This window comes from Trachemys scripta, chromosome 3, assembly GCF_013100865.1.
Source record: "Trachemys scripta elegans isolate TJP31775 chromosome 3, CAS_Tse_1.0, whole genome shotgun sequence".
Classification (NCBI taxonomy): domain Eukaryota; kingdom Metazoa; phylum Chordata; order Testudines; family Emydidae; genus Trachemys; species Trachemys scripta.
The window spans coordinates 81,758,858-81,774,657 of record NC_048300.1 but is presented as its reverse complement, the minus strand read 5'-3'; the positions used below and the strand labels follow the sequence as shown (position 1 = coordinate 81,774,657).

At 44.5% G+C, this 15,800-nt stretch overlaps 1 protein-coding gene across 2 annotated transcripts in view; it reads left to right on the top strand.

The window, feature by feature from the left end:
* The first annotated feature begins 7,235 nt into the window (after nucleotides 1-7,235).
* Nucleotides 7,236-15,800, top strand: part of CEP43 (centrosomal protein 43) — a 55,720-nt gene continuing 47,155 nt past the window's right edge. Inside the window, exon 1 of one of the 2 annotated variants that reach the window (XM_034765232.1) lies at nucleotides 7,236-7,501. In XM_034765232.1, the coding sequence (XP_034621123.1) occupies nucleotides 7,418-7,501 (84 nt within the window). In that variant the 5' untranslated portion in view covers nucleotides 7,236-7,417. The remainder of the gene's footprint in view (nucleotides 7,502-15,800) is intronic. The other variant, XM_034765233.1, reaches the window with a different exon arrangement.

Below are 15,800 nucleotides of genomic sequence, written 5' to 3'. Positions count from 1 at the left end.
GACAGCCAAGACTGAAACATGATGATATAGCACCTTGTCTCAAGCCTACCACAATGCTTTTTTGCATTAAAGCTGTAATTGAACATTTTTCTCCATACCTCATTATTTCCTGAGCAGCTCAAAGAGCAACTCCTTTTGAGTTCCCATGTTTGTAATCAGGCCTTTCCTGGCTATTGTTTCTAAAACATCTGTGTTACTTTTGTCTTTTCAAGAACTAGAAGGGATTGCAGAATCTTTGCTCCAAGGAGTGTGCCATATAAACACAGCAACAAATGACTATAAACCAAGGGACGGTGCCAAGTGTATATAGGAGGACAAATTACAACAGTGTAATATCATCTGATATTCTTAATGTTACTGATGAATCCTTGTTTCCTTTCTATTATTAGAAAAAATATTAGGGTTGGTAGATGGTGTCAGGAATGAAGGCTATCTGGAGTAGTGACAGAAGGACTGTGGTGTGGTAGAATTATTTTTCTGACAGTGTCATCTATAGTTTTTATGCTAAGATAGAAATGATCAAATCCCATGTTTACAGTTTTAGGGTGTCAGCTGATCACCACAGCAGTCAGAAAAGGGAAATTATTAAAAAAAAAACCCCACCAAACTTTTGAGGTAGTCTTTACACATCATGAAGAATGAGAAAGAGACACAATCTTTCGCTTTGAAGTTCACTCTTATCACCAGAGTGCAGTGAAGTCAAATTATTTTTTTCAACTTCAGCTCCTTTGTCGTGATAATTCACGAAGAGCCAAATCGTGCTTGCCTTTCTAACATGAATGGAAGTACTGACTTCAGCAGGGTGAGTAAGGAGAGCAAATATAGCAGCAAGAGTTAATATACTAATGCTAATATATCAAATGTTTTCTGCTAATGAGAACAATGTGGCCTTGTCTATCTTCAAAAAGGGGAAAGAGGAGAATGTACAAAATTATAAACCGATCAGCATAATTTTGATCCCCAGAAAGATACTGAAACAAATTATTAAACAATTTGTTCAAATCTAGAGAATAATAAGGTTGTAATAGCCAAATGCCAAGAACAAATAATGTTAAACCAATCTAATTTCCTTCTTTGACAGGGTATTGGAATTATTTGAAACTATTCATATTAATATGGGAAACCAAACACTAATTTAACCATACATTCCTTTATTAAATTTAAAGGCCAAATGGTACTTATACAATTGCTCTAAACATGCCCCAAAAGCCTAAATAATAAGCAATTTACTATGTCTAAACAGTTACAAAACATTTATAAACATTTGATTAAGAAACTTACAAACAGGATAAACCCAGGGGTGCTTAGACCCTTATTGGTTGGCTCCAGCATGGTCAGGCAGCAGGTATTAACAATGAATCCTTTAAGACCGTGGTTCTTAACCTTTACTGCAGCTTGCACCCCTTTGGTTCTCAAAAATATGTTCTCGCACCCCTTATCAAAAATCATTGAAGTAGGTCAGTTCTTTAAACCTAGATATATCATAACTATAGAAGAGAGAGAATTATATTTAATTTTGCAGTTAAAATTTAATGCAGTAATCGTTAAAAATGTACAATGTTAATAAATACATAGGTTTGATTAAACAAAGCAGTTGTACTTATGTGCCTGTGCTTAATTTGTGTTTTCGATGATTTACCTTCTAAAAAATCTGGCATGTCTCACACCCTCAGAAAGGGCATCTCGCACCCCCCAGGGGGTGCATGCACCCTAGGTTAAGAAGCACTGCTTTAAGAGGTTACTTTTTATACCCTTTAACAAACACATGCTGTCACTTCCCATTACGGACTCCAGCTAAAAACCAATTTGAGACCATTCACCCTTATTTCCAGTCTTAACACAGATAAGATTTTACAATCTCCTTTCTCACCAGGTCTTTCCTCCTCTCCTTCTTGATGACCAACAGTTTTTCTTTTGCACCTGGGTTCACACAGGCCCTAAATTTTGAGATAACACTGGTATGTGTGGTGGGAACGACCATGATGGATCATTTAAAGACAGATTTATTTTGTTTTATTTAAAACCATCTGCAGTCACCTTTATTGGTCAGAGGCCTTCTTTTTAGAAACTTGCCCTTATTTAATTAGTTATTTTTTGAACCAGACATCCTTCCTACTTCATTCCTTCTGACCTTTTAAATTATTATTTTCAAGGCATTCCTTCTACTTGCAAGTCAGGTCCTTTCTTTACAACACATATATAGTTCCTTGAGTTAACTCTAATTCTTTAATTTCATATTTATCTTACACAGGGTAACTGGTCTAGTGGATAGGAGGAAGCAGTAGATGTGATACAGCTGGACTTTAGTAAGGCTTTTGATACGGTCCCATATCAGTCTCATAAGCAAACTAGGGAAATATGATCTAAATAAAATTACTAGAAGGTAAATGCTTGTGAACTGGACTTCCGATACAACAGAGGTACCCACTGCCTAAGAGAGCTGCGGCTGTGGTGGTTTTTTAAGTGAAAGCCTGGGCTTGGGAGGAATTTGGAAAGACCATGGAGAACGACTACCAGATGGTCTCAAAGGTGTTCTGGCAAACCATTTGTCACCTTAGGCGACATCAGCAGGACATTGCTCAGACTGTTCCCAGCACGGGTGGTGAAACGCTGGCCTCAACTGAGGAGATTGTTGAAAGCACTTTGAGGAACTCCTCAACCCAGTGGACATGCCCTCCTTTCAGGAGGCGGTGCTGAAACTCCCCCGGTGAGATCGGATATATTTCTATTGTAGAGGTCACCACAGCAGTAAAGTGCCTTCGTAGTGGTAAGGCAACAGGGGTGGACATGAGGTGGAAATGAGGTTTCTCCACAGGGTGGCTGGGCTTACTCTCTGAGACAGGATGAGGGGCCCAGCTATTTGGGAGAGCCTCGGATTAGAGTTGCTACACCTCCGGATCCAGAGGAGCCAGTTGAGGTGGTTTGGGCACCTGATAAGGATGCCCCCTGGAAAACTTCCTTTGGAACTCTACTGGGCATGTCCCACTGGGAGGAGGCCCCAAGGCCAACCCAGTAGATGCTGAAGGGGTTATATCTCCTGGCTGGCCTGGGAATGCTGGAGAACATCCTCCCGCCATCCCTTCCAGGAGGCGCTGGAAACTGTTGCGGAAGAAAGGGAAGACTGGTCCTCCCCACTCTCCATGCTGCTGTCGTGACCCTCACCAGGAAAAAAAGCATAAAAGAAAAACTAAATGCATAACTGACTGAAAGACCATTCTCAAAAGTAGTTATTAATGATGAACTGCCAAACTAGAAGGATGTATCTAGTGGGCTTCCGCAAAGGTCTGTCCCTGGGTTTGGTATTATTGAATATTTTCATTAAGGACTTGGAGTGCAGAGGGGATAGTATGCTTATAAAATTTGCAGATGACTTCAAGCTGAGAGAGGTTGCAAGCACTTTGGAGGACAGGATTAGAATTCAAAATGATCTCGATGAATTGGAGAATTGGTCTGAAATCAATTAGATGAAATTCAATAAAGACATGCAAAGTACTACACTTAAGAAGGAAAAATCAAATGCACAAATACAAAATGGAGAATAACCGACTATGCAGTAGAATTGAAAAAAATAATCTGGGGTAATAGGGGATCACAGATTGAATACGAGTCAACAGTGTGATGCTGTTATGAAAAAGACATGTCATATTTAAGACATGGGAGACTGGTGAGGCATCAGGTGTACTGTGTCTACTTTTGGGCACCACACTTCAAGGCAGATGTAAACAAATTGGAGAGACTCAAGAGGAGAGCAACAAAAATAATAAGTTTAGAGAACATGACCTAACTATAAGTATAATTATACATGCAACAAGTTACCTAGGAAGGAGGTGGAGCCCCCATCTTTGGAGGTTTTAAGAACAGGTTAGACAAACATCTGTCAGGGATGATCTATATAGACTTAATTCTGCCTCAATGTAGGAGGATGGACTAGACCTCAAGAGCCCTTCCAGCTCTACATTTTTGGATTCTGTGTTTTGCTTATTACAATATTTTGAAAAACTAGGTTAAACATTTTTTATAATTTTGAAAAAAAAAGTTTAAGCATTGATTTTTAATGGGGTTTCACATTATGGGTTTGCCCACACAGAGCAGCTTTCAGGATCAGGACTTTAGACTGCAATACTACATTCTTTGCATCACTCTAGGTATGAGCTCAATCATTCAGCAATACATGCAGCAGGAAGGACAGAGAAATATTAACATGGTGAAACAGGCCATGGCATTGCTAAAATCTGACTTCTCAGATTTCTTTTAAAAATAATCTTAACCTTGAATTGTGTCAAGGGAAAATAGTATGTAGCTCATGAGTGCCACCTATTGCATGTTTCTGGAAACAAGATACCAATCAACAATACATGTATACTATTGTACAATATCTGCATCTTATGGTTAACCACTTTGAATTTTCTTAACTCATCTTTTAAAATTTCTAATTACATATTTCATTTGGGGTTGCTTCATCTCCTGAACTTCCTACAACTTTCCCCTCATTTCTATAATTTACTACAAATAGATACAAAAATTTCTTTACAAACATACTGCAAAGAAGAGTCACATACTGTAAAGTGAAGAACAGGAGTACTTGTGGCACCTTAGAGACTAACAAATTTATTAGAGCATAAGCTTTCGTGGACTACAGCCCACTTCTTCGGATGCAATACTGTAAAGTATTTGCATATCTTAATATATAGCATTAGTAATGCTTTACATGTTCAAGGCACTGCACAACCATTAATTAATTAATCATCACAAAATCTCTTTGAGGTAAATAAATAGTAATCTATAAAATACTTATCTTAACCATATTCCAAACATAATTTAATCAAAACCATTTGCTCCCTCATTTTTTTTAGCTGAACAGTATTTTTTCAATATTAACAAATGTTAAAAGAATCCTCAGTCTCTTTTTTGCCTTAAATCTGTGGTAACTCTGCATATAGAATTTAATTTGCATCCCCCTCCCTTAGTTGCATGTTTGCTTATCAACAGGTGTTGGATCAGCCCAACTCCTGTTTGGCTTACTCACACAAATAGTCCCATAAATTGAGTAATTAAGCAGAGCAGGATTTGGTCCCAAGAGCATTTTTAAAGTGATTCTCAATTTTGGCTGTGGGTAATGTGCTGTTCATTGAACTGCATGTGTCTTTCCTAAAGTTCTGCTGCTTTTGCTATGAAACATTCTACTGAAATGAATATTACTTAGTGAAGTATAAACAACTGGGAGAACTACTCAGTTATATTAACAATAGAGCGGCTCAGAAACATTTTCACAAACTTTTTAATGAAAAATACCTGATTACATTGTAGTGATTTTTCAAAATTTTTCAAAACTAAATGTTTTTGAAACTTTTAAATTCTCCCCCCCAACTGGAAAAAACACACACTCTCTCACTTTTCTTTTACTCCTTCCTTTTTCCCCCCAGCAAGAAAAAAAAAGTATTGTTTCCACTTACACAAAACTGAAATGTGTGTGTGGGGGGGGAAGTATTGAAAACCCCAAAAATATTCATAGGAAGTTTTTGAAAATGAAAAATTCATTTTTAAATATTTCATGAAATATACTTATCTGTTTTCAACCAGCTGTAATTAAGATGTGAAAGTATCAAATTAAGAAGAACAGGAGTACTTGTGGCACCTTAGAGACTAACAAGTCTTAGTCTCTAAGGTGCCACAAGTACTCCTGTTCTTCTTTTTGCGGATACAGACTAACACGGCTGTTACTCTGAAACCTATCAAATTAAGATAAAAGCAATTTTAATTATCTGAATTTATACTTTCAGTTTTCACACAGCAGAACCACCCATTATCCTAATTATTCTATACCAGAGGTTCTCAAACTGTGGTCCAGGTGGTCTGTGGATAATTTTCTCTAAGGTGCACACCTGGGTGGCTGCACGTGAGAGAATGAAGGGCCACCCACCTAATCAGTGGAACCACCCACCTAATTAGGTGCCTGGACCCTGGAGAAGACACACATGTAAGGTGAGCTGGCAGCCTTGGGGGGGGGAGTGGGTTAAGGGGAATTTGGGATATGCAAGGCTGTGGCAGCCAGAGAAATTAAAAAATTAATTTTAAAGAGGTGACTTTCCCCAGTTCTAGGGCTGTGGCTACCAGGGAGAGAGAGTCCTCCTTTCTAGCTTCAGCTCTGTGGTGGGGGAAGAGATCCCCCTCCTTCCCAGCCTCAGCTCTGTGACAGGGGAGAGAAACCCCCTCCCTGCCCCAGCTCGGGGGTGGCCCCAGCAGGGGAGAGAGGGCACATCCACCGCATTAGAAAGGTAAGACTACTGATATTAAAATATGAGTTGTGTGCTTTAAAAGTTGTTTATTATTAAGGGTTTTTTTAATATAGCACTTTTATCCAAAGTGCTTTACAATAGTTAGCTAACAGTACAAACAACATTTGGAAAGATCATTAAGTGGTCCACAGAGACCCTCAACAATTTTCAAGTGGTCCAAGGAAAAAAAAGTTTGAGAACCACTGTTCTACACCATTTTGCTGTTATGAGTCAAACTCAGATGGTGATTTAAACTATGCAGCTGGTGTAAATTGATCAGCAAAAAAGTGTGAAGTGATCAAGAAGCACTCTTTGCACGGATTTAGCATCCAGGCTCCATTTCTGCAAGGTGCTTTAAGATGTGCCTAACTTTAAGCACAAAATTCAACCCTATTTGGCAATGCACTTAAACACCTGGTTAATTTCGGGCACGTGCACAATTTCCCCGAATTTCCAGGGACGCTTAAGCCCCACTGATTTCCTTGAAGTCCATGGGGACTGTGCCTCCTTGAGCACTTTGCTGAAGAGGGAGGGGATTACTCACGTGCGCCAAGTGAGGCTGCCGTTTCACTGGGGCCGGGGCGGGGCATTGGATAAGTGTCAGCCAGGGGAAATAATTCACTGGGGGAGCGTTAAGCGCGAATACCCTGGACAGGAACGAGCGGGTCCTGGCCCTTTGTCTTACCTCTTCCGCTATTCGCTGGTTTTCCAGCTGCACCCCGGCCCCGCGCTCTCCACCCACAGTTACCCCAATACCCCAGCAGGGACGATGTTGAGCCCATGATACCAGGCAGCAGCCGCCGGGCCCGCCCCTGAGCAGCTCTAGAGACCCCGCAACTCCCCCCTTCCCGGGTAAGCTCCCCCGCCCCGCCCCGCCCTTCCCTTTAAACCTCCCGCGCCCGCCAGCCAATCGCGGCGCTGCCTGTTAGCACCCGCACATTCCACGCGCCGGGCCCGAGACAGGCACTGAGCAGCTCCAGTCCCAGCCCGTCGCCTCTTGGGTGGCCAGTAAGTCGGCACGGCCGCGTGCCCACTCCCCTCCCGCCTGCCCTGACGTTAGCGCCTCTTCTCTTCCCCGCGGCGAATCTGCGCGACCCGTCCCGCCGCTAACATAGTTTGGACGGTTGTCAGGGAGAAACAAGATGGCGGCGGCGGAGGAGGACACGGAGCTGCGGGACCTGCTGGTGCAGACGCTGGAGAGCAGCGGGGTACTCAATAAAATCAAGGTACTGGCGGGGGAGGGGTTTGTCCCCTGGGGCGCGAGACACATGCGTGTGTTGGAGGGGGGGAGCGGGCGGAGTCAACTGCACTAACGGTACTAACCGCCACTCCGCCCGCCCCGCGCCATGAGGGGGAGGCGGGGCCGGGGACTCGGTTCGCTTCGCTTCCTCCTGCGCCGCCCCTACCCGCACTGGGAGCTGCTAGGCCCAACGCCGCCCCCGGGAGTCCGGGACGCGATCGCCGCACCTGCCTGGCCTACGGGGCCCGTGGGTTAGGCAGGAGCCGTGGCGAGCCTCTGCCCTGCGGGATGGCGCTAGGGGATCTTGCGCGCCCGGGGAGCGCCGCAGGCCTCGCCCCTGACCCGCCCGGAGCGAAGTGCTCGTGAAACAAACGTTCCTGGTGGCGCGGGGGATCGGCCGGTCCGCGCTCGCGCTGACCCGGCGCTGCGCTCCCCACGCTCGCGTGGCAGCTCCGGGCCCAGGGCGCGCCTGGCAAAGCCCAAGCAAAGCAGCAGCTGGAGCGGGTCTGCTCGCTCCGAGCTCTGCGATGCTGCAAGCAGAGCCGTCCAACGTCCCGGGTCAAATAAGGCCCCTTCTAAATGTCCGTGGGCCTGACCCGTGTTGCCTTATTGATGGATGCGTGTATTGATTACCGATTGATCGATTCTTTTTTAACCAATACAATCGAAAAGATCTCCTGAGGGTTACAGCTGCAGGAATAGTATTAGTATTAAGAGATCTAGGTGCACGCAAGAAACACTAAGCAGATAAACAATCCCTCAAATACTAAAATAAAGTAGCAGATAAAAAGATAGTGTAGAGGGTTCAGCTGTGTGACCAGCATCTCTCACATCTTCCAGGGGGAGTCCCTGGCGTGTCAGTCATTATTTGCCTCATCCTTATCATCACCCATGGTTGTCATCTTGGTGTCTTCTCATGCATTTCTTCCTTCTGCACACAGGCCGGCCAACCCCTTTTATTCGGAGTCATGCTTGCACCCACTAAGGCTCATTCATATGCATAAGGGTTAGTGACTGCATGTTATAAATTGTGAGCCTTTCTTTGGTTGCTAACCCTTGGGTTTCCTTTATATGAGGTTAACCACCTTGTTGGTTTCTTCTTGGGTCACATAATTTCTTTTAATTCTTTTGACATCCCCAGGTTGCAAATTTCTATTCCCATTCAAAATAGACCTGTGAGGCTTCCCAGAATGCCAAAAGGATGAATTCCTTGTTTGTTTCTGGGTATCTTTTATTCTTGGCTGCACCTGTGTGTCTGAATTGAGCTGGAGCCTTGCAAATCCTGAGGACTGTCTCACTGTTTGGGCCTGACTCAAATATGGTTAAGGCTTGTGCATGCTACAAGGGAGAGCCATGTGTAACTGGGTTTGGGATTGGCCTTGTTGTAACTGAGCCCTTTGAATGGCTCATAGACTGGTCCTGTGTTCGCCAGGATACGCAGCTGTGGTTCTAGGGATTCCTGTCCAGACAAGAAGCTTAGACCTCAATTGGGACCAGCATAATAAACCTATTGGATCATCCATCTAGTCACTCTCCCAGTTGGAGTGTAAAATTAGCACCAAGGGATTTATTTGAGCAAATGTAAGGGGACTAGAAAAACCTGAAGTTGAAAAGTATATAATGACAGAGAGAAGTCACTAACTTTAAAGATCAATTTGGTTTGGTCAGGTATGTGTCATACTTCAAGCAAAACTGTGCAATTGAAACATTACTGTCCCATGTAGTTTGAAGTAATTATGCTATTTTTTGCTTCCTTTCTTAAATTTCATTCATATATAGTGAGCACTTTTCATCTATAAGACCATATGTAAATATAGTTGATTATATTATGGTTACTACTAGTAGTTGCTAGTTCAATTTAATTTCTTATGTAAAACCTTCGTGCGTGCGTGTGTGTGTGTGTGTGTGTGTGCGTCCTTGCATAAATCCTTCTGTTCTAATGTCCTGCAAATTGTAATTAGGCTTGGAAAGTTTTGATTTTTATCAATAAATGTTGGTAAACATTGATTTCACCAACATAAACAAACAAACAGAAATATTTTATCAATATTTGAAATTAACAATTAGGCAAAGTAAGAAAAATGCTGCTTGAGAACTTCTTGGAGTTTAATTTTAGGATGTTTACTTTATATGTTTTGACACGTGACGTTGACAATTTGTGTTTTAATGGTAATAAATAAATAAAAGTTGATTCTTTATTTTAAAGAACTTACTGGTTTCCACAGCTCCTTCTGTCACAGTTTAGGGCAACTGCACCTATATTCTCTTCCATGGTCCATGAAGAGCACCCACTTGAGGACCCAGGCTAATCAGTCATGATCTCTCTTGGATAGAGATCTGTGCGTCTCTCCCTCTTGACCAGGGTTTTTCCAGGGCTGCATGGTTTCCTGCCATGGTTTCCTGTGGTATCATTAGCAAGCCAGACTGCCCAAACAGGCCAGCATCTGCGCCTGTATTTTTCTTTGAAGGCTATAAATAGCTGTGATTCCCAGTAGTCACAAGTTACCACACAGCTCTTTCTAAGAAGCACACTTATTCTTAAGGCAAAAGCATTACAGAGAAAATATATTAAAAACAATAAAAGAATGTACACCCATGCTACCAAGCTTATCAGAGATCACTCCCCACCAAACGCAAAAAGGACTGGTAGGAGTCAGTCCTTCAAACTCCACCTAGGGGTTTTTCTGTGGTTACAGTTTAGTAATAGCTTAAGCTAGCACACCCATCAATAAGTTGGTCTTTTCTTTATAGAGCTTGAGCTTTTGATCTTGAGACTCCAGGAACAGATAATCAGCAGACAATGGTTGTCTCCTCATGGAGTAGTTTCAAAAGGCTGAGTTTTTGCATAACTGGAGGTGGGGAATTTGCATTCACTCCCCCCTGGAGATTTCCCCAGGCAAACCACTTGACATTTGTCCCAGAAGTCCATTCTTGTCTAGCACATTGTTCAATGTAGTTCATAACCCTTTGAAGTTCATAACCCTTCACAAGGTTCACATCCATTTAAAACAGTGGACCCCAAATATACTTAAACTTAATAAGCTCTCCCAAGGATATTGCAGAAAAGATCATATCTGTCATACCATCCATTTACTATAAAGCACATTTTAAAATGTCTATTAATTACTAATTGCCTGTCATACTCAGCACATTTTGTACTATTTAGTCTCAGAGAGTGTAATCTCCAGCCTTCCCATCCCTCTTACACATATTGTTACAGAAGCATTTCACTTCAGGAGGACACCTTGTTCATTAAACTGGAATGACTGTCTAGGTACCATTATAAATAATGTTAACTATACTTTTAGCATTTTTTAGCTTCTTTGAAGTAAATGAGTATTTTTAAGAAATAATTGTTCATATTTTAAATTTAAAACTTGTGCTTGAGCTGATTTCAAGTGTTACCCACTCTGCAAATAAAAAGAAGGGATCCCCTACTTTGTTAATGACATGAGAGCCAGATCTGCTTGTGGCACATGCACTAAATCACTATGATAGGATCTTAGCAGGGACACTTATTTGCATTGATTTAATGTAGATTTCTAATAGGACTGGGGGGTCACTTTGTATGTGGCTCAGGAGGAGATATCACCAGAGGCTAGGGTGATCAGATGGCAAGAGTGAAATATCAGGACACATTGGGCAAGCGGGGTGGGGGAGATGACAATAGACACAGGTGCACAGCCCCAACCAGAGCCATGAGAGGGGGGCATACAGTCCTAGGAAGCTGCAAGAGGAGTTGTACGGCACCTGCTGCAGCCTGCACCACAAGCCATAGGGCAGGACACCCAGCTCCAGCCCCCAGTAGAAACCATGGGGCTAGGGGCACAGGGCTCCGGCTCCAGCCCCTGGCTGAAGCTGCAGGACCGGGGCACAGGATCCTGGTTGCAAAGTCAGATCCAGTTGCAGGGCAGGGGAGCGAAGGGTCCCAGTTCTAGCTCTGGCTCCAGCCGCAGTCACAGAGGTGAGCCCCCCCAGTCTTGCCTTCAGCCACTGACAGCTGAAGCAAACTACGTCACAGAGGTCTGGAATCAGTGAGTCTAAATTATAGACTTAGTTGTAATACATATTTAAACATACAGATTTATTTGTACACTAAACAAACCACAGGGGTAAAGGGCCAGGTTTTTTATTCAGTCAATAAATCAACTTCCCAATTTGCATACCTCTCAGATATGCCAGAAGTCTAGTACTTCTTGGATGACTTTGCCCATAGTCAGACTTGCTTCTGGGCAATCACAAAGCTGTAGAAGTCCTTGCAACTCATCCGGAAATTCATTTTGACAAGGGTTTCACTCGCACCAAGTCTATGCTGCTTCGATTCTGGATATCAGTCCATGTACCTTTCATGATTGAAAATACACACTCTGAGTATACGTTGCTTACGGGTATACTGAGCATGTATGACACCAGCTTTGCCATGTTCAGGAATTCAGTGTTACTGTCCTTGTTTCTCAGCACTTGAGACCAGAGCTCCCCAACTGAATAGTTTCCAGGTTCCAACTTGGAGTTGATGTCTTTGATGATACAGTATTCATCATAGAGCTGATCAAGATCCACTGTTTTCTGAAGGTTTACAGCTGTCACGGCTGCAGACAGATCCTTGTATTCGAATATCCTATTAACTTTGATGTTCAAACACCGGGTATTGAACAAGTAGCCAGTTGTTAAAAAATCAAACCATTTCTCCAACTATAGGATCGACACATCGTAAAATTTCATGAAGTCTTTCTGGTGACATGTAGCAGTGACAGGCAGCATCTCGGCTAATGCATTTTTAACTTTGGAGCCAAAGAATTTGTAATTTTTCTGTTGCTGAAGTTTAATTCTCAGAGTATTCATTATGGCATACACTTCACATGCTGTCATACTCTCATTTTCCAAACAGAGCACATATCATTGAAGATTTTCAGGACATACTGGAGGAAAAACAGATGAACCTAAACTTTGCTAGGCCCCTCACCTTGTTCACAGTTTTCCCTGACCAAGAACAGCATCTATAGAAATTTTGGGCACTTCTCACTGCCCAGAGAAACAAAGTAGCACTTAACAGCCTGAGGCATATTTACAAGCCGGTTTACAGCTGGGAAAAGACTCAACCAGCGTGTCGGAACATGGCGCAGTAAAGTGGCATACTCTATATCCACAAAGTCAAACATATCCTTCAATACTGCTACTCTCTTAGCAGAACTGCTGAAATGATTGAACATCTTAATCACCAGAGTCTCAATGTCAACTTGTAGGGTATTGCTAGCATGTTTCACGGCATTGTGCACAACACGGGCAGGGCAGTTTGCTGGCAAGATATTTTCATTTTGTTTTTTTTAAATTCTGGTACACTGATTGTCGCTTTCCATAATTCACGTTTGCATTATCAGCACAGTAGGAAGACACTTTGTTTAGGTCTAGTTTATGTGTCACAAGTTTTTCAAGTAATGTGTTGCTTATTGCCTCTGCAGTCTCTTTGCTTTGCTCATAGAAGTCTAACAGTTTATCTTGGACCCCCCGTTCAGGGGTCCAGTATCTCCGTGATAAAGGGAAAGTTTTCACATTGCCCTTGTTAGATGCACCTGTGGCAACTGAGAAATAGGGACTGTCTGGCTTGCTGAGGTCTTTTAAAAATTCTGTTGAGAGCGGTGACAGCACATTTTTGATCAATGCCTCCGCTTTAGTCCAGCCACAGCTGACGTGCTTCGTAATCGTTGAATCTGGATACAAGGTAGATGCCAGTTTAAGTTCACAGTCACACGAGCGATAGGAGTGTTGATGGACTACTGTGTGGTAAACTTGAGTTAGCTCAGTAGCGATAACCTTGTTGTTGAAGGATTCATTTGGCTTGCTGAAAAAATGTGAGATCAGGGTATTGCTCTTGTGAGTCTGGGTGTTTTGTCCGTGATTCTTTGATTCAGCATGATGCTTAACATCAGATTCACTGCCATGGCAAATGCTAAATTCTGTTCTGCATGCTTTACAAAAGGCTTTTGAATAACACTTATAGGATTCCCAAATCCATGTGTAAGTGGCTTCCCATTCTGTCCTGTATCTGCACTGTCTTTTTTTTGTTTTTTGGTAGTTGGGTCCTCCCTTGCCGTTTCCATTTCAGGTGGGGTTTTCGTCTGAAGACCGTTAGCTAGATAGCTAGCTACTGATAATAACTGCTTCTTGCATGTTGTTACGTGCCCACTGTAGTTTGTCCTACGGTATGCACTGTGGTTCAGAATTGTAAACTACATATCCCAACCATAAATTTGCATTACACCGGAAAACAACCTGAAAAACCAAAATTGCCAGTAGATAACTGATCACAATTGGGTTTAATGAGGACATTCCCAATCAACTAATTTTCTATTTCGCTACCAAATGTTAAATTTTACCTGAAGATTGGGACAAATGGCGGCCTGATTGTACATCAAGCAGATGTACGCTGCCAGGTGCAATCCCTGCTTGCTAATGTGGGTAAGTGAACTGGGCAGCAGTTTAGCAGTGCTCAGCCCCAGCCCCAGCCTGCCCTGTGTAGAATCAGCATGTGCACAGGCAGGTGCCTCCTTTCCTTGGCTGTGCCATGAGCAAGGTGGACCGGTCTGCACACACTCTGCTGGGGAGGAGGATCAGCCTCTGACACTTACCTCAGGGACCTGCCGGCCGCTTCCTGGGAGCCACCTCAAGTAAGCACTGTCGGGACCCACCCCTGCATTCCCTACCCCCGCCTTCAGTTGAGGTGAGCAGCAGGAAGGCAGGGCCGGCCAGGGGCAATGGAGCATGCATGGCATGGCCAGAGGCACACTGGTCTGCCTGGCCCTGTGCTACCAGCATGCCCCTTCCTGTTGGGCGTGGGCACATGCTGCGCCACACAGCTCCCCTGCCTAGTGCCCCCTGGATCCATTATGCCTTGCACCCCCTGAACCCACTATGCCCAGAGCTCCCTCACAACAAATGCATTGTTGTGCATACCACCACCCCTACCCAGCGCCCCTCCGCCCATAGCCCCATCACAGCTGCCCAGCACCCCACACAGAACCCCCCCCATTCGCTAGTTTCTCAATACACACAGATTTCCCCTCCCTCCCTCCCAATGCCCTTCCCCGCTGCTCCACCACCACAACTATACAATGCCCCACACAGACCCCCCCCCCCGCCCAGTGCCCTGATACATACAGATCTCCCCCACTTCCCAGCACCTTCCCCCACAGGCCCCAGCTGTCTAGCACCCCAAAACACACAAACCTCCCACACTGCCCAGCGCCCTCCACACCCTCACAGCCCAGCACCCCCACACACACACCTCCCAGACACTCACTATCACACCCTGCCCCCTTCCCTGGCCGCACTCACCAGCCCTGCTGGGAGGTCTCTGGCCCCTAGGCTGAGAATGGCAAGGGGAGTCTCCAGACTCACCATGTGCTGCGCCCACCACAAGCACGAGCTCCGTGGTTGGTGGCTCCCATTGGCTGGGAAAGGTGCCAATGGGAGCTGCCGGATCTGCAGAGCGGGGTTTTCAGGCACCGGCAGCAAGCAGAGCACCAGAGGGACCTGCCAGGGGGCGAGGTTGGGAGTCCCAGTGGCGCTTACCTGGAGCGGCTCCCAGGAAGCATCCGGCAGGCAGGTCCCTCGCTCCTAGAGTCGGGGTGGGGAGGTGGTTCTCTGCCTGCTGCCAGTGCCTGCAAGCCCTGCCCCTGCAGCACGCGGCAGAGACCTCCTCGCCGCCTCTGTGCCTGGGGCTGCACTGCAGGCTCCTGCCGACAGGTGGGCGCTGGGAGCTACCCCAGGAAGAAGAGGTGAGCGGCACCGGCGGCAGCATGCGGTCCTTCTCCACCAGATGGTCCCGATATTGGGACAAAGTGCGTCCTGACTGATGTAAGGTCAGGAGGCGGGACAAGTCCCCTAAAATTGGGACTGTCCATCTGGTCACCCTACCAGAGGCCCTCTTCTTTTAGGGATGTTTGGAAGGAGTACCAAGGTGTCTAGAGAGAATTACTCATCCTGTATCATGGAGAACCACTGAGTTTGCCTCTTAACCTACCTAAGGAGCGGAGACTGGTACTCCCTTATGCACCAGTTCCTGTCTTCAATTCATAAACAATAAAGAGAATACTTCAAGTATTCAGTCTGATCAGGGAATGCTTTGTTTAACCTGGCTGTTCCCTTCCTGCTGTAAGTGCATCTGGCTTCTATGGCATTAGTAAAGTGAGAGAGAAATCTGTTTGAAACCAACAAGGAAGTTAGGTGACTTGTAAAGAAACAAAATGAGGTAAACTTTAAATGTTAGGTACAGGTGGGGAAGTTAA